At 36.6% G+C, this 26,399-nt stretch overlaps 2 protein-coding genes and 1 non-coding gene across 3 annotated transcripts; 2 read left to right on the top strand and 1 right to left on the bottom strand.

The window, feature by feature from the left end:
- Window positions 1-1,322: 1,322 nt before the first annotated feature.
- Window positions 1,323-8,005, top strand: LOC141597178 (pentatricopeptide repeat-containing protein At4g30825, chloroplastic). Its single transcript, XM_074417550.1, has 3 exons — window positions 1,323-4,419; window positions 5,310-5,360; window positions 6,204-8,005. The coding sequence occupies exon 1, from the start codon at window positions 1,674-1,676 to the stop codon at window positions 4,392-4,394; it is 2,721 nt and encodes a 906-aa protein (XP_074273651.1). The 5' UTR covers window positions 1,323-1,673; the 3' UTR covers window positions 4,395-4,419; window positions 5,310-5,360; window positions 6,204-8,005.
- LOC141595644 (pentatricopeptide repeat-containing protein At5g57250, mitochondrial) lies at window positions 6,233-7,519 on the top strand. The gene has a single exon (XM_074415606.1). It carries the CDS (start codon window positions 6,233-6,235, stop codon window positions 7,517-7,519), a length of 1,287 nt encoding a protein of 428 aa, XP_074271707.1.
- Window positions 8,006-24,368: 16,363 nt separating the features above from the next.
- Window positions 24,369-24,475, bottom strand: LOC141597726 (small nucleolar RNA R71). The gene has a single exon (XR_012522946.1). It is a non-coding gene; the product is annotated as a small nucleolar RNA R71 (small nucleolar RNA).
- Between the last annotated feature and the right edge of the window lie 1,924 nt (window positions 24,476-26,399).

The following is a 26,399-nucleotide window of genomic DNA, read 5'->3' as shown; positions in this document are numbered from 1 at the left end:
ATTTCGTCAATAAAAAAAAGAATTGTAGTAACATTGGATATAGTTATATGATAGTAATCACTCATTTGAATAGTAAAGGTAACAATATTATCAACGGTATTTGTGAAAGTGGTAAAAACAACAACGGGAGTAGTGAAATAATCAATATTAATGCGGCAATAGTGAAAGTAAAAATAATTACGGCGGGAGTAGTGAAACTATCAATATTAATGTGACAGTAGTGACAGTAATAATAATTACGGCGGGAGTAGTGAAAGTAACAATGATTACGGGCAAGTAGTGAAATGTTATTACTATTGTTTCATTAATAAGAGTAAACTCGGGAGTAGTGAAATTGTCTCAAAATTTATTTCATCGTAATTTTAGGATATGTCATAGAAAAATAGATTAATGATAAATTTATAGGTTATACAACTTTAAATAATTTTATTTAATGAAAAAAATAATAATAATGGTAAGTAGAGGTAGCCCGGGCGAAGCTGTGCACCAATACTAGTTCAAGTATAAGTCTAGAACCCAAATAACATAAAAGGGTGATTAGTTTCAATAAAGTGGGATCAGAATTCTAAAGGCTGAGATTAGTGACCTAGTCGATTACCTTGTTCTTTTAATTTTTGGGCTCTCACTTTCAGTATCTTTTCCTTTATTAAAAATTTAAAAAATGTAAAGAAATTTTTAGACATTATTAAAGACATTAGAATCGATTCTTGTTTGTTCGCCTGTTTTTGGGAAGTTACCCAAATCGTTGACTTCATCATATATTCAGGACGTTCATAGCCAACTCTTTCAAACTTTGTTTTTAAATTCCAAGATTTTGTCCACTCGTTCGTTAGGATGAAGTAACTTGATCCTATATAGAAAATAGTAAGTCTCAATGACAATATCCGTCTTAAGATAAAACAGATCAAATATATTCTCACTCTTTTGTAGATCTCTAAATATCTTTTTTTTTTTTTTTGACAGGTAAATATCTTTCTTTTGTTTATTGATCATTAACTATTTTAAGTTTCAAAAACACATTGCCGTCTAAACATGAATGTGTACTGAAAGTAGACCTGACAAAATTGGCATGCCCATATACTCTATTCCAACACTCGAATTTGACCCGAACCCGAATTGTCCCGACCTTATATGACTCGACTCGAATGTTTATTGTTCGAAACGGGTCGTTATGCCTATATAACTTGATAATACCGGACTCGACAATGACCAAGCCCGAATCAACCCGACTCGAATTCTGTTAAATCCGAAATGACCCGATGGGACTCGGTTGACCCGCTTGACAAATAAAGGGTTTGGCCCTTTGATAAATTTTGATGTTAACCGGAAAACCCAATTCAGAAGACCCACCCACCAGAAATGTGAATGTGCAGACAAATTCAATCAATTTTCATCCCGATTTGCAGCTGAAAACACAAGATAATTGGATTAATTTCATCCTCTTCTTCATCAACCATTATCTATCTATCTATTATATACTACTTCAAGGTATGACACCCTACCTTTTATTTTCCTTTATTTATACATATATAGTTCATAAATTTTTAATCTTTTTTACCTTCAAGTTCATCAGTAATTTATTATTCAACATTTTTAATGTTGTATGTTGATGCAATTGAGATGTTTTGTGTGACAAATTGATAATTGGTTTGTGGGTTTTTGATATTGTTTTGATGGCTTCATTGCATTTACCATTTACTTTAGATAATTCATATGAACTCAAGAAGCTTAATTTTAATTTGGGTTTGGTTCAATTGCCCAATACCCAGTTCCTAAATTGTAGTAATGGAAGTGGGTCTAGTGTAATTTATGCTGTTCATAAGATTAAACATGTCCAAGCTTCTCGTTTCGACTCGGGTTTAGTAGAGAGTTCAGGGAAGAGTGGTAATGTTGAGGGTTTTGTGGCAGTTAGACCATTAGGAAGTGGTTTAGCTGATGAGAAGTCGAGTTGTTCCGATGGTAGTGGGGTTGGTAGTAAGAAGGTGTGGAGGAGGTATGGTGATAAAAGAGATATAAGAGAAGGGAAGCAAAAAGTGATTGTTGATGATGATGAATTTGATGTTGGTGTTTATGGTGTCGGACCTGACTCGAGCGCAGAGTTGTGCAATAAGATATTGAAAGGTTTCGAAGAAAATGATGATCGTAAAGCAATGAAATTTTTTGAGTGGATGAGATGTAACGGGAAACTAGATAGGAATTTGATGGGTTACAATCTGATGCTTCGAGTCTTGGGAAGGAGAGGTGATTGGGAAGGTGCAAAGAAATTAATTGACGAGATGACAAGTCATTCTAATTGTAAGCTTGAGGTTCGGGTCTTTAATACGATTATTTATGCGTGTTCTAAGAAGGGCGTGGTGGATGTTGGTGCCAAATGGTTCCGTATGATGTTAGATTCTAATGTTGAGCCCAATGTTGCAACCTTTGGTATGCTTATGGGTTTGTACCAGAAGGGTTGGAATCTTGAGGAGTCTGAGTTTGCATTTGCTCATATGAGGAAGTCAAATATCATATGCCAATCTGCATATTCTGCTATGATCACGATTTATACGCGTTTGGGTTTACATACTAAAGCAGAAGAGGTTATTGATCTTTTGGTCAAGGATAGAGTTGTTCTAAACCTTGAGAACTGGTTGGTTATGTTGAATTGTTATAGCCAACAAGGCAAGCTTGAAGAAGCTAAACGTGTGTTGGCGTCAATGAATGACGCAGGTATTCCTCCAAATATCATTGCATATAATACACTGATAACTGGGTATGGGAAGTCATCCAATATGGTTGCAGCTGAGCAAACATTCCAGAGTTTACAACATATGGGACTGGACCCTGATGAAACAAGTTACCGGTCCATGATTGAAGGTTGGGCAAGATTTGGGAGCTATGAGAAAGCTAAATGGTATTATAAAAGGCTCAAAGACATGGGTTTTACACCAAATTCATCTAACTTGTACTCATTGATAAACTTGCAAGCTACACACCAGGACGAAGCCGGTGCTGTCAAGACCATTGATGATATGTTGAAGATGGGTTGCCAGCCGGCCTCCATTCTCGGCTCCCTTATACAAGCCTACGACAAAGCTGAGAGATTTGATATGTTGCCGCTAATTATGAGGGGGCCATTGTATGATCATGTCTTAGTCAACCAAACTGCATCCTCAATTCTTGCTATGGCTTATGTGAAGCACTCGCTGGTGGAATATGCAATTAAGCTTCTACGTGTTAAAAAATGGATAGATTTAGCCTTTGAGGACAACCTGTATCATTTACTGATTTGTACTTGCAAGGAACTGGGCCATCTGAAGAATGCTGTCAAAATTTTTACCCATATGCCCAAGTCCGATAAGCCCAACTTGCATATAATGTCCACCATGATTGACATTTTTTGTATCATGGATCGATTTGCAGATGCTGATTCCACATACCAACTTTTAAAGTCTTCCGGACTTGATATGGATATGGTGGCCTTCAGTATTGTCGTCAGGATGTATGTGAAAGCTGATCGTTTGGACGATGCTTGTCATGTCTTAGATGAAATGGAAAAGCAAGGCAACATTATTCCAGATACATATCTTTTGCGCGACATGTTTCGGGTATATCAAAGGTGCAATAAGCGTGATAAGATATCAGATTTATACTACACTATATTGAAGAGAGGAGTCACTTGGGACCAGGAAATGTACAATTGCGTCATAAATTGCTGTGCTCATGCTTTACCTGTTGATGAGCTCTCCAAGCTCTTTGATGAGATGATTCAAAGAGGGTTCATTCCTAACACTATTACTTACAATGTAATGCTTGATGTCTATGGAAAGTCCAGGTTGTTCAACAAGGCTAAAAAAGTGTTTTCGATGGCCAAGAAACAAGGATTATGTGATATCATCTCTTACAATACTCTTGTGGCTGCTTACGGTCAAAGCAAAGACTTTAAGAATATGACAAGAACTGTGGATTTAATGCAGTTTGATGGATTTGCAGTATCACTTGAAGCTTACAATAGTATGTTGGATGCTTATGGAAAGGAACGTCAAATGGAGGATTTTAGAAATGTCCTTCAAAGACTGAAAAAGTCAAGTAGGGTTTCCGATCAGTATACATACAATATACTGATAAATATTTACGGGGAGCAAGGATGGATTGATGAAGTTGCTTCGGTGTTGAAAGAGCTAAAAGATTATGGACCAGGGCCAGATGTGTATAGCTATAATACATTGATAAAGGCGTATGGGATTGCCGGAATGGTTAAAGATGCTGTTTCTGTGATTAAGGAAATGAGAGAAAATGGGATAGAACCCGACAAAATAACTTATACGAACTTGATAACTGCACTACGCAGGAATGACATGTTTCTCGAGGCTGTCAGATGGTCATTGTGGATGAAACAAACAGGATTCAGCTGAAGAACCAATGAAGTACCTGCGCAATGTAGTTTGCTCTTGTTTTTTCTAAGTTCTAACCAATACATAAATTTTTACTATTTGCTATGATTTTTGAATTTTGATCTATACCCAACTGTGGATCCTTGTACAGTGACATGGGGTCCCGGTACACCGTAGACCACATTTTTTTGTGCGTTTTGACCAATTTTGGTGTTTACAAATGAATTCTTTCATTTTAATAAAATAATGGCTTTTCTACTTTCTAACAAGTCCCGGGGAAAAAATTCACGATCCTAAACTGTCTATGTGGTGACTTTTGATGTTTAGAACAATAACAGTAATTCCCACTCTTTGAAGTAGGTACCTATGATACTTTTATACAAATGAAGATACCTGAAATTCTATTTGTAAACCTCAGTTAATCTATGTCTAACTCAAATGTGTCCTGACCTATTTTATTCAGACTCGGTTGCAAGTGTCAGAAGCAACACGGTGTCTAATGTAGGGCAAGGTTATTTTGTGTGAAAATTTTATAATTTTGGTCGAAAATGAAGTGTCATGTTGTGTCATAATGTCCGAGTGGTAGACATGTGACACGGTGCCAAAGTGAAATGCCGAAGTAACATAGGTTTTTGCAACCGTTTCTTGATTCTGGCATTGTGTACACTACTTATTCGACATGTGTAATTTTATTTTTTCTTCCTAAATGGATCTTGATGGATTGTTCTCCTCGTCATTAATGTGTGTGTTACTGTAATGTGGCAAATTCACATAGCTACAGTTATTTGTTATAATTGGATAGTTGCTCGAAGCCTTTACAGTTCTAAGTGGGAATAATGTGGGATATAACAGAAACCTAATAATAAACATTATTCAATCCGTCTTTTTTCTTCGCTTTCTAAATTCATTTTTGCTGATTGTTGTAATTGATTGTAGGTGGTGAACTTGTGATGTCGTGCACTGATCCTACGACAGACCAGTAAGGCAGTAAGTCTATTTTCCACTATGTTCATATTGTTCAAGGGTTGATATTCTGAAATAATAGGTTACTAACCTTTTCGAAAATGACATTCGGTATCAGTTCATTTGAATGAAGATTTAACATCAGTTTTTCTTACTTTTTGTTTTCTCCCTTCTCAGAAAGGTTGGCAAACTTTTGGAGAAAACCTTTATGGCCCGTTTTGGAAAATGCATTTCATTTTCAAATTCGTATTTGAGACAAATCTTTTATTTGGGAAATACATAAATTTGGATCTTTATTTGCGTCAAATCCTGTCAAGTTCTACCCCTTTGTAAAACCATCAATATGAAATCACACCTGACCCCCCCCCCCCCGGCTTTTACAAATCCACCATCATTATTTTTCTTTTATTTTCTCTTCATTTTGTTTAGTGAGTCAGTAACTATAAGATGTACTGCTCTTCGATAATGGATTTGAAATCTTTGGCTTTCCCAAATGTAAGCTTTGCATTTGAAAATTTCAAATTATACATTTCAAATGAAATTCAAGTGTATCCAAACACTATCTTAAAGAGTTGATTATGGATTGTAGCAATGTTTGTTCATGCTATTTTGAGACATGATTTTGGAATTGAGGAATTGGTCATCGTGGTCTGATTTTCGCTAATGCCCCATAAATGGGATCAATACCGCCTCAAACTTGGTCATGTTAACCTTCAAAACTTTATAACTCAGTTGAGATACGGTCTCGTGCCCCAGATTTAATGCTGTGGCCTTATTCATTTCAGATGTACAATTATGGAATTGCCTTTTCTGCCTCATAATTAGAAATTGAATTCTTCTTCTGGGGCATCCCACTGTTATTATCAGGTCCTATTATCACGATGATGCAAACTTGAATGGCAAAAAGAGCTGGCCAGTGCTACTACAAAATTTTACGAAGCTTTATGCTGGACTCTGGCCATGGGAAGATCCATCCTATTTTTACTACCTTTATAAAGAAATATGGTTTAAGAAAACCTACTCTAGGTACGATGCTGGTTCGTCACTTATGCTTGGAGAGTAATGTGGATGTAGCACTTAGGCTAATTCATGAACTCGATCAAAACAATCTGAAGTTACATTTTCCAGCCGACGTTATTAGGACCCTTAAGGATCAAGGTAGACTGGTGGATGCATATAAGCTTGTGGTAGGAGCGCAAATTGACGATATCGATGTGGTTGATTACTCCATCCTTGTTCATAGACTCTCCAAGGAAGGCTACATTGATAAGGCTCTAGAACTCTGTAATTTGGCCATAAAAAGGGGAGTTTTTCTTAATGTAGTAACGTATAATTCACTATTCAATGGGTTGTGTCGTCAGGGTTGTCTTGTTGAAGCTTTTAGGCTATTTGATGCTTTGGAACAAAATAACATCTTTCCTTCTGAGATCACATTTGGGACATTGATTGATGCTTTAGTTAGAGAAGGTTATTTATTGGATGCCAAGCAATTGTTCGAGAGAATGGTTGTGAAGAATATAAAACCGAATACCCATATATACAATTCACTTATTGATGGGTACTGTAAGTTTGGTAATGTGAAAGAAGCATTGAGACTTTTCGGTGATTTGGAGAACAAGTCTCTCCAGCCTGACAGATTCACGATAAGCTCTTTGATTTATGGCTTTTTCTTGAAAGGAAACATGGAGGAGGCACTTGTTTTTTTCATGAATATGAAAGAAAATGGGTTTTCTCCTGATTTCTTGGGTTTCTTGTATTTAGTAAGGGGTATGTGTTCGAAAGGTAGAATGGAAGAAGCCAGGAGTGTTCTAAGAGAAATGCTCCAAGATCAATCCGTTATCGAGCTGATTAATCGAGTCGATGAGGAGATTGAGACGGAATCTGTAGAGGGTTTTCTGGTCAATTTGTGTGAACAAGGAAACATCCAGGCTGCTCTTGTCATCCTCAATGAAATTGGATCAATGTTTTTTCCTTACAAGAGAAATACTTCACCTGAAGAGGAAAACCTGACTATTCCCTCCGAGGGAGACAACCAGGATGTTTCTGTAAATTTTTTGTCCACCATCCACCAGATGGACTTCGATACTATATACTCGAGAATGGCAACCCTTTGCTCCGAAGGCAATGTCCAGGGGGCCGCTGATGTAGCAAAAGCCATGATCAGAGATTGCGCAAATGACTGAGCATTGCTCAACTTCTTTTCTCAGGCTGCTTAGCGTAGAAGTATACGAAACAGGTGCGTATTTTGTGAAATGCATCGTGTTTTTGGTTTAGAAATGGCGTTTCAAAGTGATATACCCAAGTCAGGGTATTGACTGTCGAACATAGCTACCTGGGGTAATATATCGAATCATAGGAGGCTAGTAGCACATAGACTTTAGGTAGACCTCAACCTTTTACCCCTTTTGCTGTCTAATATTCAGTCTTCGGCATTTGGATGATTGGATCATTGCCATCTGAGTACAAATTCTTGTTTCGCGAGTTTTTCTTCATTTTCATGGTAAAGCAACTTTCATCATGGTGTACGGCTTCTTCCGAAATTTCACTCAAAATCATTCTTTGCTTGTACTGTATATTATTCATTTATACGGGAAAACTTCATCAAAGAAAACAGTAACATGTGTTATCAGACAGGAAGGTTGTGACATTTGTTCCGCCAGTTTTGCGCCTGCATTCTTTTTCGTCACAAAGTTGTGACACATGTATTGATGCTTTTTTTTTTTTTTTTAAGTATAATGATACCCACCTATTTGATGGGTCACCATGGTAGGTCTTGAAACTGTAGTATGTGACGGATTCAAATCATCTCATTATTTACCTTTTGAGATTTGGATCTGTTTTATAATAATGACTATACAACAATCTTAAATGAGAATTTGTTGAACCCCGGCAACAAACCGATGAGCATAGAAGAGAATTGGAGATATTTAGGATTTCTCTAAGTTTTACTCTATAGTTTCATTAAGAGCATCCACATCCAAGAGAATGATTTTCTCCTCTTATTTTTTCTCTTTCCTTTTCTAATTTGGACACCTCACATTCACCCATATTCCACTATGTTCATCCTCTCATTTTTTTCCTTTCTTAAAAAAATTGCACATCAAAGAGGATCCTTTTATCATCCTCTCCTATGTGTTTTGTTACCAAAAAAATAAAAAATAAATATATTATATGCCAAATGGTAGATGATGGATGAGTAGTGTGCACAAGGGCCAATGTTTCATATCCTCTAAAAATAGAGGAAGTGTTCATCTTCCTCCTTCTAAGAGGACATGTAACATTAGTTCCACATTGTAGAGGACATCCTCTTAGATGAGAGAGAGTCCTAAGAGGATGGTACATCCTCTTCAATGTGGATGCTCTAATACTCCAATTATATTGTACTTTTAATTTAGTCATTAAGCAATGTTAATTTTTGATCGACGCTTTCTTGCAATATGTCACCTTTTAGAAATGATAATAGTAGTAAAATACTCGGTAGTTATTTTAACTTTCGAAAATCAACATGGTAAAGTGGAGATGGGGTTAAGCAAAATCAACATTTTAGGTTGAATATAGTAGATGATGATTTTAACTTTAAACGGACACTATCCGTCGAAAGCTGTAGACGGATAGTATCCCTCTCACAAAAATGGAGTGGATAGTATAAGTGGGTGGAAATATTTTGTGAGAGGGACACTATCCGTCTACAGCTTTAGACGGATAGTGTCCGTCTACAATGAGACGGATTGTTTTACTTTGTACAATACCAATTGTATCTGACCCGACCCAAATGTAAAAATTATTGGAGCATGGAGATAGCAGCACATGGTAGCAAGAGAGGCAGAGACGAACTCCACGTTTAGATGATCAGCCTGCTGCCGGAAATTGTGTCACAAATTAGGTACCTCAATAATGACATTTTTGTAAGCTGACAACACGACATTCTCTGCATTTGGTAGTAATAATGATTTGGAATTTGGATATATTTTTCATTCGCATGTCCAATTACTTTGGACTTCTGCGATAGACTTTCATATGATTTTATAATTCTTTTTTGGTGTTTTTTTAATAATGTGTTGAAAGACAAAGTTATTAATAACAATTACATTACTTTATATAAAAAAAATCTTTTCTTTTTCTTTTTTTGGTCTTTCCATATGCTATACATTACGGATTATTTATTATTTCATGTAAACTTATTTTAAACATACTTCATGTAAACTTATAAAATATTATTTACACAGTTTTAAGTATCATTGTTAATGTAATAGTTTAATGTTTTTATGAAGTTATATGGATGAATAAAAAATTAACTCTTCTTATGAAATATAGATATATAATTAATTTTTTTAACCTAATTCTTAATTAATTCATAGCATATTAAACTACTCCGTAATTTACATTTTGCATAAATTTCTTATCAAGAGAAACTTATCATTTTAAATATTTGGCATATATATTTTATAGCACACTAATACATAATTTTTTAATCATGTTTCGTTATAACCAACATTTAAATAAAATGATTAATGAACTGTTATTAATTAAATAAAATCATATGAAATGAAAAACATAGAAAATATTTAAGGAAAAGTAAGGAGGCGTTTGGTTCGAAGGGAAGGAATGGAATGGATTGGAATCTCATACCATTGTGGTATGGATTCTAAATCCCATACTTGGTTTATATTGTTTGGTTTGGTTGAACCTTGAAATGGAATGAAATGTTAAACATTATGGAATGGAGTTAGAATCTTGGGTTAAAGGTTGGGTATGAGATTAGAGGGGGTTGGAATGGATTTAGAATCCATCCAGATTCTAACTCCATTCCAAAATAGCTCAAACAAACACTAGAATGGATTAAATCCATTCCATTCCATTCCAACTCTCCCAACCAAACACCCCCTAATGTCTTTACAATTTGAAGGTTTGACTAAAACTTAGCTCTCAATATGGTGTTTATGTTGGTTTGGAAGGTAATCCAAATCTACATTAACACCATATTGGGAATTAAGTTAAATCCTAGCCTAAAATGATAATTATTTTTTTTCTCAACACCTTATTCGGAAATCACTCTAATTTCATTGTTATTGTTATCTACTTCGCTTTTCAATTTTTTCTACTCAGAGTGTGTTTGAATATAGTGATCTTAGTTTCTAGTGATATTGGTATTAGAATTGGAGCTGGGGTGGAGAAAATTGCATTTCTTACTTTTGCGGATGACACTATCGTTTTCGCTAAAGCCTCTAATCAGAGTTGTAGAACCATTAAGTCTATATTAGATAAATTTTGCACGATATCAGAATAATTTGTTAATTTTGACAAATCTACTTTTCAATGCACTAGATATCACATGCAATTACATAATGTCATATCACCACTAAGAAGAATATTAAGTCTTCTTAAGATATTCTATCCAATTTAAAGCACCTACATTTCGACTCTTAAGCTGTAACTGTCCTATTCGCAGTTTAAGCTCATTTTTAACATTTTGCATTAGACATACCGACCTGATGACATACCCACCAATCTTGCTAATATTGCGTGCATACCATATGTTTTACATTAAGCTAGCCAGGATCATTGCAACTATCTTCTTCCTGCAGGCAGCCTGGTCACGCATCCTCACCCACCATTTAATCACATCTTGCTGTGGTAGATCAAGCAGACACCAATCAGAGATCAAACCCACACATCTTCTGCTGACTCACAAGAAAAGAAAAGATGTTCATGATTCTCTTCCCGTAGTCCATAGAGAAAGCAACTGTTAACCTGAATAATTTGCATCCTAACCAATCTGTCTTGTGTTAGTAGTCTTTTTTGGGAAATCAACCAACACAGGAAAGAATGTTTAGGGATGATCCACTTATTTAGCATCCAGGGATACCAATCCACCTTATCCTCATCTGGTTTGAGCCACTGGTATCCAGTCTTAATAGTGTAATGCTCCACGTCTGTTCTGAATAAATTATGCTTAAATACAGTCTTCACCTGACAAATCTTACACCAAGCCCAACTAATTCTCATCCCTGGTTCATAAGCCTCCCAATTGGCATTCTTGATGTAAATGGCATGCACCCACTTAACCCAGAAATGCACTAGAAATATTGATCGCTCTCTTCGTGAATCTTTTAGGGATATTCTTCGTATGAACGAGGAAACTCATTTAGGTAAGTATTTAGGATGTCCTATAATTGACAGCAGAGTGACTAAAAATACTTTTGAAAGTATTGTTCAATCTTCTTGCACTCAATTATCGAAATGGAAAGAGAATTCATTATAGGCGCGCAAAATAATTGCCTCACCGCCAGATGACTTATAATTTCGAGTATAAAAAAAATCATTTATAATTAAACCCATGTACATTACATTCATAACTCAATAAACCTAATAACCCTCAATCATCCCTCATCATCTCTTACTCGACATTAAATTCATCAAAAAAACCAAACCACCACCAGACGATCGTCTCCCCCAGGCGCGCATCAACCACCAAGTGTTTGTTGGCAACGTCATCTCGCGCTGTTACCCGTCACCATCATTAGGTATTTTTCGATTTTTTTACTAAAGGCTTAATTTTTGGTTAATTTGCTGCATGCATGTCTGGATTTTGTCATTATATTTGATATGTTTTTACTTGTGATTCAAGAATGAGTTATGGGTTTATAATAAAATTGGAGTTTACGCTTTTTATAAATCGTGGTTTTGATAATCAAATTGGGAGTTTATGCGTATACCTGTTAATTATTTCAAATTGGGGGTTTATGCTTTGGGTGAGAGCTGTTACCGTATGCAGTATGTAGTTATAGGAAAGGTGTTGAGCATTTTGTTAGAAGTGTGTCTGATTAATGGTTTGTTAGAAGTGTTAGTAGTGTGCATTATGATGCACTTAGTAGCTGTTCAGTCAATAAAACTGATAGGCCACTTACTAATTCAGACTGCAGCGGTATGGATTAAGAAACCACTTGGGTACTGAACGAATAAAGCAAATATATTGCAAGGGATTGAGAGAATTTGAGGAAGAAGGTTATATTTCATTTCATACCATAGAATTCCTTACAGCCAGCTATTTATAGGATTAATGCCTTGGAGGCTAAGGATAACCACTATAATTATTCTACTGAAATAGCAATATTAAGAAAATAGCACATGCTAGGATGGAGGCTAAGGATAACCTGATACTATTAGCTGAAAATACCATAGGTAGTACTATTAGCTGAGCCACCACATTCTCCACTAACTCTCCTGTGACACTGCAACGGCCATAATTCTGAGCTGTCAGAGGATGGAAGCTTCTTTTTGTGGGATGGCATGCACCAGGTGCTGTGCACCATATCTTCCCGGTTCCGCAAAAGCATTGACAGTTACTGCCAATTGCCTGATACCCTCTACTATCATGCTTTCAGTCGTAGCGGCATTTTGATGTGCATCCAATTATCAGTGGATTGTTTTTTTTTCGGTGCTCATGAGGGGCTAAGCCCCGAAAATTAATTGTTTGTTACAATACGAGGAGTGGTAACTCCGAAAATATCATCCCTAAGAATAGAACGAAGATTATCAAAAGGGGTATCTAAATGAGTAGGATTAATACTAGACTCTATCCCTCGATTGGCAAGCATATCGGCAGCTTTATTTCCTTCTCTGTATATAGGCTCCAGCTTGACGGACCATGTGGGATCGTTGATAAGATTCTTGCATCGCTGTATTATAAACTTTAGGCTATTGCTAACCAATTGATCTCCATTGATAATCTCCACACATGGTGAATTGTCCATATGCACTAAGAGCTTTGGGATGCGTAACTCCCTAGCCCGTTCCAATCCAGTTAGAAGAGCTAGCAACTCCGCCTTCATAGATGAGCAGTTCCCGCAACAATCAGTGGATTGTTAGAAGTGTAATTATAGAGTAGATGTTAAGTATGTTGTTGATTAATGGGGTGGTCTTTTGCCAAAATAGCCGTTTAACTCAAACTATTTTCCAAAATGACCATTTTAGAAATCTAATTACCAAAATGACCATCTAAGTTATAAAGTTGCCTTAAAAAAAGCTAAACAATTTTCTTCTTTTCAAATTTATTTATATTCCCTAAAAATAATACAAATATGAAAAAATTCTACAAAACTGAAAAAAACAGTAATATTTAAATATTATTTTCAGAAAATTAAGAAAATTATTCATTGACCATTGTAACTACTTTGGACTTTTGAATGAAAGCCTTTTTTTTAAGTTTCAGAAGAACACGCGGTTTTATAAATACACTTTCATAAACTATTGTTTATAAAAAAATAAGAACATGCATTTAAAAAAACATGCAATTTTCTTTCTAATTGTCAAAGCAGTATCAGTAACATAAGAGTCTTTCTAATCTTTTAGCTAATATTAATGCAGATTTTATAGATAATTTTTTTTATAAAAAAAATTATAAATTATATGTCATGAAAGTGAATGATTTCTTCACTTATCATGATAAACTTAAATAATTTTTTAAATTAAATTTGGATACTATGATTAGTTACTTAATTATAATCATATTACTATGTTATATGGTCATTTTGGTAAATGCCTGAGTTTTGAATTATTCGTCCCGAACTTTACAATAATAACCTTTTCACCTTATAAACTATTGCAGTGGATCTTGAATATATATGGAGATTGAGAATATGGATTGTGAATGGATGTTTGTTGATCATTTGGACCCTAGATATAGGAAAGGGGTTGAACATTTTGTTAGACATGCTATTAATAATGCGGAGAATGTTGAAGAAATTTATTGTCCATGTGTTAAATGTGGGAATAATGTGTATCTTGATTCTGAAGAATTGAAAAGTCACCTCTTATCTAATGGTATTGACAAAAGTTATACAAGGTGGATTTGACATGGAGAGGATGTGTTGCCTACCTTGTGTAGTAATTTAGAGGATGATAGCGACTTTGAGGGAGATGGTTTTGATGAAAATTTCGATCGAGTAGATGATCTGATTAATGATTTAAAACAATCCACAGAAGACCCAACACAAGTAGAGATGTTTGATAGGCTAGCTAGTGATTCAATTAAACCCCTACACCCAGGTTCAAGTTTCGCACGCCTATCTGCAACTTTAAAATTGTATAGTTTAAAGGCGGAAAATGGATGGAGTGATAAAAGTTTCACAAGTTTGCTTCAGTTGTTGAGTGAAATTTTACCATATGGCAATGAACTCCCTAAGCGTACCTATGATGCTAAGAAAATTTTGTGTCCAATGGGAATTGATTATGTAAAGATACATGCATGTCCTAAGGATTGCATTTTGTATCGAAAATATTATAAAGATTTAACCAAATGTCCAAAGTGTGGGGCTTCACGTTACAAGTTGCCGAAAAAAAATTCCAAAAAAAAATATAGGGGTCCCCGCTAAAGTCTTGTGGTATCTTCCCATTATCCCAAGATTTAAACGAATTTTTGCAAATGTAAAAGATGCAAAAAACTTAATTTGGCACACTAAAGGTAGAATTTCAGATGACAAAATTCGTCATCCAGCTGATTCAACACAGTGGAAAACAATAGATCATTTGTTTCCTGAATTTGGATCCGAGGCTAGAAATTGAAGGCTTGGACTTTGTACTTATGGTATGAATCCGTTTGGTAGTCTAAGTAGTCAGTGGAGCACATGGCTAGTTTTGCTAACAATTTATAATCTCCCTCCTTGGTTATGCATGAAGCGTAAATATCTTATGTTGTCACTACTGATTCTGGGGCCTAAGCAACCTGGAAATGATATAGATGTTTACCTTGAACCATTGATCGATGATTTGAAGTTATTATGGTATGAAGGGGTAGAGGTATATGATGCTTATCATGGTGAGACTTTTAACTTACGTGCCATGATATTTTGCACCATTAATGATTTCCCAGCTTACGGTAACCTCTCTGGTTATACTGTGAAAGGGGCTAAAGCGTGTCCAATTTGTGAGGAGGATACAGTTTCTGACCGTTTAGTTCATGGTGGAAAGAATGTGTACCTTTGTAATCGAAGATTGCTCCGCCTGTCACACCCTTATAGAAAAACAAAATGAAGCCTTTTAATGGGAAACAAGAACTTAGAAACCCTCCAAAGATTTTAAGTGGGAGAGAGGTTTATGAAAAAGTGAAAAACATTGAAAATAATTTTGGAAAACCAAATAAGAAGCCAAGTAATGGGACCTTATACAAAAAGAAGTCCATATTCTGGGATTTACCATATTGGAAACATTTGTCCGTGAGACATTGTATTGGTGTCATGTAGGGATGGCAATGGGTCGGGTCTGGGTCAGGTCTAGCAAGACTCAGACCCGGACCCGTGCCCCCAACATTGGACCCAGACCCGACCCAGACCCTAAAGAGTCTAAAATTATTGGACCCTTACCAATACCCAACGGGTCCGGTTCAGGTCCGGGTCTACCCGTGGATCTGGGTTGGTTGAACACTTTCCCCCTGTGCAATTTTTTTCTATTTCAACAAATGGCCTCTGCCTTGTGCCCATTATAGTGCACATTTATGCACTGACTTCATTTTTGCACTCCTTACAAATACCAAATACAAACTCTCGAATAAAATTACAAAGTCTTGATTAAAATTACAAAGTCTTAAGCAAAGAGTTATAAAGTCTTAACAAAGTTCGTAGTCCTTACAAATACCAACTACAAAGAAATGAACTAACAAACATAATCCTTAAACAATACACGGCGGATCAAATAGCTCCTCTCTTCCATATCGTCGATTGGAATATCATCAACATCCTAAGAAAATAAAAGGTAGAAAGAATATGATTTCTAGTACTAAACGAATACAATATCAGACTTAACTCAATCAATATCAGACTTTGTTTAATCAAATTGACTCACGCCTACTACTTATTCAAATGCAGTATTTAGATAGACCAAGTATTTTCGTCATACTCATAGGCATCAAAATGGAAGTAGACATACAACACGACTTAACTAAATACGAAACAGTATACATAAATTTCTGAATTTATGAATACAAAACAGTTACATAAAACACGATTTATATCAGTTTCTTCATCATGTAAATATCATTTCAAGTACTAAATGAATACGAAACTAAATACGACACTAAATTTCATCACCTTCTTCATCGATTTATAGTACTAATTGATACAAAACTGAAATTAAACAATGATTAAACAAAGAGATTGGCAAGAAGAATGAAATGGAAGTAGAAACCGGAAGTCCGGAACCTATAACGATTAAAAATAAGGAGATTGGGCAAGAATAATGAAAGGAAATAAGGAGATTGATAACTAAACAAAGAGATTGAACCTTTGTGAAAGCAGAAGCCTTGTCGTTGGCTCGATGGTGTCCGTCGCTGCCGTTGGTTGATGCAATCGCCGTCCAGATTAGGGTTAGAGAAAGGGGAAAGTTTAGGGTAGAGGAGGATTTAGAATTAGGGTTAGAAATTAGAATGAATTGTGTGTGTTGTATTGCTGTGTCGCATGTGCGTTTTGTGTAAGTTTTTTTTTTTTTAAAAAAATTACACGGGTGTGTCATGAGTCATGCGTGTTTATTTTTTTTTATTTTTTTTAAATTATACGGGTCTACAGGTCGGGTAGGGTCCCAAATAATCGGACCCAGACCCGAATTAATTTACTAAGACCCATACCTGACCCATGCCCATCGAGTCCCAAAAAGTTAGACCCAGACCCGACCCATTAGGGTTTGACCCTAAGGGTCTGGGTAGGGTCCTCGACCCACTGCCATCCCTAATGTCATGCACGTGGAGAAAAATGTGTGCGATAGCCTCATTGGCACACTTCTCAACATCCCTGGTAAAAGTAAGGATGGGTGTCAAAGCTAGAGAAGATATGGTCGCACAAAAGATACGACCAGAATTAGCACCACAAATTTGAGGTTCAAGAACCTATTTACCCCCATCTTGTTTTACTTTCTCACGAAATGAGAAAAAAAGTGTGTGTGAATGTTTACATGGGGTGAAGGTTCCGCAAGGCTATTCATCCAACATAAAAAATCTTGTGTCTTTGAAAGTTAAAACTGGTGGGATTGAAATCACATGATTGTCACACTTTAATGCAACAATTACTTCCAGTAGCTCTTCGTGGAGTTCTGCCTAATCATGTTCGAGGAGCTATTACTAGACTTTGCTATTTTTTCAATGCAATATTTAGCAAAGTTGTTGACTCAGATACCTTGAATACATTACAACGAGATGTTGTTATAACTATGTGTGAACTTGAGATGTTTTTTCCTCCTTCCTTTTTTGATATAATGCAGCATCTAGTAGTACATTTGGTGAGAGAAATTAAAATTTGTGGACCAGTATTTTTAAGAAATATGTATCCATTTGAGCGATATATGAAACCCTTAGGCGGCTACGTAAGAAACCAAAATAGGCCAGAAGGGTGCATGATTCAGGGGTATGTGGCGGAAGAGGCGCTAGAGTTTGTAACTGACTACCTGTCAGATGTTGAATCTATTGGCCTTCCGACATCTCGACACGAAGGAAGAATAGAGGTACAAGGTACGCTGGGAAAAGCCGTAGTCACTATTAATCGAGATACCCTTGATCAGGCACACTTCTATATTCTCCAACACATGGTCGATGTACATCCGTATTTAAAGAAGCATCAAACCCTTCTAAGTGCACAAAATCCTTCTAAGGGAGAAAGGTGGTTAGCAGTGGAGCATAATCGATCATTTCTTAAATGGTTTACTAATAAAGTAGATATTGAGCTGGAAAACAACCGTGGAAAAGTATCCTAGGAAGTAAGGTGGTTAGCACATGGACCTGGTTTGAACGTCTTATCTTATCAAGGTTATGACATCAATGGGTATTCATTTTACACCAAGGCTCAAGATGATAGAAGTACTATGCAAAATAGTGGAATAGCTTTGATGGCCATGTCAATGAGTGTTGCTAGTGCTAAAGATAATACACCTACTTATGATACTCAGCCATATTTTGGGGTCATTAATGAAATTTGGGAGCTAGACTATGCTCAGTTTAGGATACCTGTTTTCCGTTGTATGTGGATTGATCGTAATAAGGGTGTTCGAGTAGATGAGATGGGATTCAGATTGGTAGATTTAGCACGTGAAGGATACAAATCGGAGCCATTCATTATGGCTAGTCAGGCCAAACAAATATTTTATATTAAAGATCAAGCGGATGAAAAATGGTCGATTGTTCTTCATGGTAAGAAGAAGTTTGTGGGTAAAGAAGTCATGGATGAAGTGGATGACGAATTGCCTCCTTTTTCTTATGAATTGCCGTCTTCTACCAATACTGACGATGTAGATTATTTTTATCTACGAGATGATCATGACGAAGGGTTATGGGAATAATAGACCTGCTTATGTAGGAGATGATTTTTATCCCAAAAAATAGTAGCTAGTTACCTTTTACAGTCTGTTTAGTAAAAGTAATAGACCTGCTTATGTTTTTTTTTTGCAACCTCATATGTTTTGCTTGTTCCATTCTGTTTAGCAAGAACGCCATTGAAGTTAATTTATCGAATGCTCTTTCCTTCATAGTTTCCTCCATCATTTTAACATTAGTTTATTTTTATACCACTAAATATCTATCAGAGCAAGTATCCTGCATTGTTTAACATTAGAAATAAATTTTGATGCAGGTCAGCATGTCTTCTTCCGCAACTGACAGTACTGCCCCTAAAAAAAGAGCAAAAGCGTAGTACTTATGAAGGAATTGACAGCATTACGTGATAAAGGGATAAACTTGATGTTCAATTTGATGAAGCTGGTGAGCCAATTGATAAAATTGGTGCTAAGTATACGAGTTAAGCTGGTCTAATGGGACGCGCAAAAGTGCCGATTGATATTCCTACATGGAAGCATGTAGGTGAGGATCTTAAGATGAAGATTTGGGAAGAGATTTTGGTAAGAACTCCCTGCTTAAGACCTGTTTATTAACACATACATATTTATATATAAACTGACTATTAATGACCATTTGCTTTTTGTAGACAATTTTTAACGTTCCAGATACGAAGAAGAAGCAAGTTATCAGCATTGCCAATACTACATGGACAAACTTTAAGTCAAAGTTGACTTCGTTGTATGTGTACATAAAACCTCCTAAAAAAAGAAAGTTGCCTGTTGAGACTGATCCGACAAAGAAGTATCCTTACATTACATCTGAGGTATGAAAAAGGTCTAAAGAGAAGCGTATGATGGCAGAATTTCAAGTGAGTAGTTAACATTTAGTATATATTTTAATTTTTTAGTTAACAATATTATCATATTTGATAAGTAGTTTAATTTTTTCAGGCTATAAGTAAGAGTGTTGCAGAGAGGCAGTTGATGAACAAATACCCCCACAGGATCTCTTTTGGAGGATATAGGAACACAAGGCGAAAATTGGAAAAAAAAAAACTGAAAGAAAAAGACAAAGATGCTGATGAGGTCGACGACTCAGGGGAATGTAGTCAATCCACAACTACTTTAAAACGAGGTGACTTATGGATAGAGGGAAGAGTAGATAAAGATGGCGAATGTTTAAATTCCGAGACTAAAAAAAATAGAAGACCTTGTGAGTTTTTTGTTTATAGCTAATTTCTTTTTTTTTTTTAAGGAAGGTTTAAAACTAATTTCTTTTTTTTTTTCTGCTAATAACGATATTATATTTGCAGAAAATGGTGAATGAAATGGTCAAGAAAGGGGAGTTTGTACCTAGTGGAAAAGTTGATGAATTAACAAAAGCACTTGGAACTGATGAGCATTATGGTCGTGTAAGAGGTGTTGGGGATCGAGTGGGGCATAAGCAATATTTTGGAAAATGTAAAAAACGTCGAAGTGAGGGAGTAATGTCAAAGGAGTTTGTGGAGAAGCTTACTCAGCAGATCACAGAGCAAGTCACAGAGCAAGTGAGGGCAGAAATGTATAAAGATATAGAAGTGATGGTGGAGCAACGGACAAATGAGAATGTTAGTTATTCCGTTGAAAAAGAAAAAGATGTTGAGATTGAGATGAATTGCAAAAGTGGGAATGGTAGTTATGATAATGTTCACCATGACCCTGACGCATTTGCTGACATACCTGACAAGCTAAAATGATTCTGGTCCTTAGCTTGTTTTTTTATGCTGGTAAATTAATTTTTTATGAGGTAAATTAATTAAGCAAGGGCAGACCTTAGCTTGTTTTTTTTATGCTGGCTGTGATGTTGTTCCTCAGGGAGTTGAATGCGAGCTGGCTGTGAAAGATACGCAGTTGAAGAAGGTGGCACTGAGTATTCAAGGCCCCAACTCAGGCATCAATATGTCACGGTCGAGCCTTTGGAGCAAATGAGTTCAGGGTATGCATTGACGTTGTCATGGAATATATGGAGGACACACCATTACCTCTACCAATTGAAGAACATTTTACTGTTGGTGAGGCACTTGGTTCATTTGTTCCCTGGCCGAGAAATTTAATCAGTTTGTGCTACTTAGAGGTATGGATGCCATTTTAAAGTTGAAGTTACATTTATTAAACCCTTCTATTTTGAATCGTAATACAATGTCACCACGACAATATTATTCTAGGCTTCAACGGCCTCTGTTGGTGGCGCAGTAAGGGGGTCAGATATGGCTAGCCTTAGCTTACCCAGTGTTCAACACATAAAAGTTGGTTCTGAATGTTCATACTAAAAATTGCATTGTAAAATGCCTCGACCCTCGAGAATTTACACAATATAATGTCATTAGTTTGCGCCTTTTTTTTCCAGGAATCTCAGAAAGACAGTGAGTAATCATTTTGCGCCTTTTTATTTCCAGGAATCTTAGAAAGACCATGAATAAGAGCATACGGCTACACTGGTGCGTCAAGGAAGAGTTCTCAAACACCGCAATGGGTGAAAGTTGATGTAAGTTGTTGATATGCAATAGTAGACTCATTTATATTACGTTTAATTTACAAAGTGCGTTGGTTTAATTCGTCGTCATGTTGTTTTTATTAGTGTGCTTGTCAGCCAAGTGCTATAGAATGCGGTTACTACATCATGAGGTATATGCTGGCAATCGTCACTCGTCCTAATCCGACACAACTATCAATGAGGTCAGATTATTTCACTCGCCTGCTGTCATACAAATATTTGTGTTTCCTTGCAAATTTCCCCCCATACAATCCCATTATAGCGAGAATTGAACTCTCCAACTAGCTCAGACCTATTATATCTTTTATTATGTGTGTTATTATCTAATTAGAAACCTTTATGTGCATGATTTACAGCTTTTTCAAGACAAAATGGCTTATTCAGAAGAAGAAATCAATGAGGTTCGGGACTTATGGGCGAACTATTTTCTTAATGCCTAGTGATAGTAATGTGTTAGCTAGATTTTGCAAATTATGTTTTGGGCCTTTGTAGGTTGTTGAATTTGGAAGGCATTTGTATAAACTATGTTTTGGTAAGGTCGTTGTAAGAAACTATGACGAACTACCTTTCTTGGTTGTTGAATTTGGATGGCGTTGTATGAATCTATATTTTGGTCGTTGTATGAAAGTATGACGAATGACCTTTGTTGGTTAGTTGTTGAATTGTGGATGGTGTTTTTTTTGTTATGAATGACCTATGTTTTGATAAGCCTGCAGATCATGAATGGCCTGCTTTAGAATTACCAATTCCAATTTTTTTTAAAAAAATGGCAAGGAAAAGGACAGCGGTTTTATTAGTAGACGGATTGTAATATCATTTATAATACACATGAGGTTAAGGTAAAACACTGATGTATATAGGTACGTAAAGACATCAGAGTTCTATATAAACTGATGTAGATAACAAAAACAGACATCAGATTAAAACTAAAACTGATGTACATAATACTGATGTGTTCATTTTATATATACTTTTACCCCTCATTTTAGCTCGGTTTCTATTGTTTATCTTACTTTAAATAGTATATTTATGAGCTAATCTTGTGTTCTAGGTGTATTGTTGTGTTTGTTACGTTTTTGTAGGAATCTAAGCATTTAGAGACTTTTTCCTATCATTTTTGCATACACCAAGTTCACTAAGCTAAACAAGACCAAGTATTGGACTAGCATGGAGTGTTTGCATGGGTTTGGCATGAAGATTTGATGGATTGAAGTAAGAATTACAATTGAAGTCAAAAGCAAACTCAAGCCCAAAAATGAAGGTCCATATTAAGGTGCAAGCATTGGATACCAAGAAGCTTAGGATGCTATGAATTTAGAGCATTACCGGATGATTAAGGAGCATTAAATGTAAACATAGAGATTCCTCGAGCAATTAATTGAGGAATTAAGGAGATTAATCAGAAATCACACGTCCCTGATCGGGGCTCCCAACCCCGATCGGGGTTGCATGTCTCTTCAATGCTTACTTTCTCCTTGCTCCCCTATATAAAGGGGAGCCATTTCATAGCTTGGTGATCCAATTTTCTTACGACTCACATACTTTACATAGCCTTAAGCATTATAATTCTCTCAATAGTTTTCATATTGGTTTTCAATATTGTTAAGCTTGTAATTCTCAAACATTTGGTTCTTAATACATTTCAAGCATTTGGTTCTAATTTGTTTCTTCCATACAAGTTCTTGTCTATTAAGATATTTCTATTTCTAGTTCGTAATTTTATATTTCTATTTAGTTTATGCATAGTTTATTATTAGTACTTTATTTACATTTCATTAGCTTTATCTATATTACATGTTATCTAATTTAGTTTATATAAATCACACAATCATGTTTAGCATTTCTTGCAATATAGTTTATAATTTACACTTTAATATGAGTAGCTAAATTTCCTAGTCCAAGGACTAGGGGAGCCATGCAAAATCAAGTATATAACATGTTAAAATAGGTTGATAATAATATTGTTCAAATTGCTTCTATCACATGTTTGCACTATAATGTTTAATCTTTGTTTAAGGCCTTATTCAATTGATTAAGTTTGTTCATTCGTTCTAAAGTCGAGAGGCACAGAATTGAATTAGACTAAGCATGTGTAGTAGTACGACCTAGTCATGGACGAGAGTTTCTGTAGGACCCGGTCTATGGTTGACACTAATGCCGTAAGGTGGGTGTCTCTAAGCCTAAGCAATTGACAATGTTTTCAATACCGAGTTTAACATAATTATATATTTACCTTTGCATGTCTGACCCGACCCCCTTAGACTCTTTTTTATTATATAATTTACATTATAGTTTTTGTTAATCATCAAACAAATAAACAAACCCAAAACAAAATCGATCTTGATAGAAATCTTCCCATAGCATTTCACAAGCAATTCCCGTCTCCTTGTGTTCGACCCCTATTGCTACATTCATTTGTTGTCTAGAGTAATTATCTTTGCATAGGTACACGATAAGGCTATCAAATTTTGGCGCCGTTGCCGGGGAGCACGGTTTTATTGCGTTTTGAATTGTCGATTTTTATCTTGTTTTCTTTTGTCTTGAGGAACACTTGTTCCTTGAGACCGTTACTTATCATTTTCCTAGAAATTGTTGTCTTATGCCCAGGTCCTCTCGTAGTGGAGAATTGCTTTCACCGGATTCCGATCCCGAGAAAACCTTTAGGAAAAGACGACATTTTTGGAAGGAAGTGAAAGAAGCCACTTCTCCCGTACAAGTTGAAAGTGCTATAAAGTCTTACTTAGACGATCTAGAAGTTCTTGAAGAGGAGGTTTCTAGTTCATCATCTCCACCACCACCACCATCTACTACTAAAAGATGGAAAACTTTCCGATCACTCAAAGCCCACCGCGGCCATGCTTCCGGCTGGTATCACAACTACTCAAATTACCGTGCCGGAATTCGAGATAAAACCGGCTTTTATTAGCCTTGTGGAGAGGAAGCAGTTTGGGGGAAGTCCTTTGGAGGATCCCAATTTACATGTGCAAAAGTTTTGTGACTATTGCTCCATGATCCGTCAAACGGGCGTCACTCAAATCCAAATAAGGGAAATACTTTTTCCTTTCTCTTTGAAGGACAAGGCCAAGCTTTGGATCAATAGCCTTGACCGCACCGCCATGGGAATCACCTATTGGGAGACATTGGCTCTTGCTTTCTATCAAAAGTTTTTTCCACCAGAGAAAACTCAAACTTTGAGGAGCCAAATCACCGGATTCCGTCAACAAGCTCTTGAGAGCTTATATGAGGCTTGGGAGAGGTACAAGGAGCTATAAAGACAATGCCCACATCATGGGCTAGATGATTGGTTTCTAGCTATAACATTTTACAATGGATGTTGTGCCGAGTCCCGAAGGATTCTTGATTCCGCCAACAATGGGAGGTTTGATCAAATTGACACCAACCTTGCTCATGCCACGATCAAATCTATGGCGGTCCATGATGCTCAATATGTCAATTCCCGAATTATGCCACCCAAAGGTAAATAAGAATCCTCCAACAACTTCGTCTTGCTAGCTCAAATTGCCTTATTCCAACAACAATTGGCGGATAAAGATGCTAGATATTCCCTACAACAACAACTCAATGTCGTGTCTTCAACGAGTCAAATCATTGTTTGTGACGGTTGCGGAGGTGCGGGTCATTACGCCGCCCATTGTCGAGCCCCTATTGAAGAGGTAAATGCTTTTCAAGCTTTTAGACAAAGTTCCTATCCACCGGGTACATTTTCCAACACTTATAACCCGAATACAAAATTCCATCCGAACTTGTCTTACACTAGCAACAATGTGCTTAACCCACAACCCCCACCACAACAAAATGCCTATGTCCCTCAACAACAAAAGTATAATCATCCACTGGGTTATCAAAATCAACAAAGGCCACCTCAACAAAACTACCAACAAGGGCCACCACCTCAAAATAGCCAACAAAACAACCAAGGAGGAGGTAAGCTTGAGGGCTTGATTGTCCAAATGCAAAGGGAATTACTGTCTCAAATCCAAAAGAATGATCAAGCTCATAGTGCCGCAATCAAGATGTTGGAGCAACAAGTGGCTCAACTAGCCGCTTCTAGCTCTCAAAGGAAGACCGACCAACTACCACCCCAAGGTACGCAACCACACGAGACCGTTAATTCTATTTCCTTGAGAAGTGGTACAAGCTATGATGGGCCATCCATGACCTTGGATGATGAGGTGGTTGTTAAAAAGGCTAAGCTTGGGGGAAGTAACAAAAAGAAGGCTAGTGAAGAGCCTCTTGTTAAGGATCGTGTGCCATTTCCTCATCGGTTATTGATGCTAAAGAGAAAGAGCAAGCTTGATGCCAAAGATGTTGAGCCCCCTATGCCCAAAGAAGGTGACAAGGAAATTGTTGAGGAAATCTCTCCTAATGCTAAGGAGGGTGATGCCGTTTCAAAGAAGGTGGATGTTCTCATTGAGAATGAGAAAGTGAAAGTGAGAGATGTGGAGGATGCTCCTCCAAAGGAAGTTGTTCAAGTACCGTTTCCCCATCGTCTAGCAAAGCACAAGGAGGAACTAAAGTTCGGTAAGTTTTTGGAAGTTTGTAAGAATTTGCAAGTCACCATCCCATTATAGAATTGCTTACCCAAGTCCCCTCCTACGCAAAGTTCATGAAGGAAATCCTCTCAAAGAAATGATCCTTCAATGAGGTTGAGACCATTTCTTTCACCGAAGAGTGTAGTGCACTCTTACAAAACAAGTCTCCCCCGAAACTTAAGGACCCCGGTAGCTATTTTATTCCTTGCACTATAGGCACATATAAAATTGATAAGGCCTTTTGTGACCTAGGTGCTAGTGTAAGTGTCATGCCCTATTCCCTTTGTGAAAAAATTAACATGGGTGCTTTAAAATGCACAAGTACAACATTGCAAATGGCGGACCGTTCTTTAAAGCGACCTTTAGGTGTCTTAGAAGATGTACCCGTCAAAGTTGGCAAGTTTTTCATACCCGCTGACTTCCTCATACTTGATATGGCCGAGGACTCACAAACCCCAATTATATTGGGTAGGCCATTTTTATGCACCGCGGGTGCGCTAATTGATGTGAAAAATGGGAGGTTGATGTTGGAAGTGGGTGATGACCGGGTTTCCTTTAGCAAAAACAACACCATTAGAAGCCCAATGTTACAATAATCTTGTTATTTATTTAGCACTGTGGACTTTTCTCATGCCTCTACTACACTTGGCTTCTTACTAATGGATC

Source organism: Silene latifolia, chromosome 8 (genome assembly GCF_048544455.1).
Source record: "Silene latifolia isolate original U9 population chromosome 8, ASM4854445v1, whole genome shotgun sequence".
In the NCBI taxonomy this organism is placed as follows: Eukaryota; Viridiplantae; Streptophyta; class Magnoliopsida; order Caryophyllales; family Caryophyllaceae; genus Silene; species Silene latifolia.
The sequence above is the reverse complement of the archived record's forward strand: the minus strand, read 5'-3'. Positions and strand labels throughout refer to the sequence as shown.

What these genes read in the sequence shown, in the direction of transcription:
- LOC141597178 (XM_074417550.1), top strand. Translation starts at nt 1,674, where the DNA reads ATGGCTTCATTGCATTTACCATTTACTTTAGATAATTCATATGAACTC.
- LOC141595644 (XM_074415606.1), top strand. Translation starts at nt 6,233, where the DNA reads ATGGCAAAAAGAGCTGGCCAGTGCTACTACAAAATTTTACGAAGCTTT.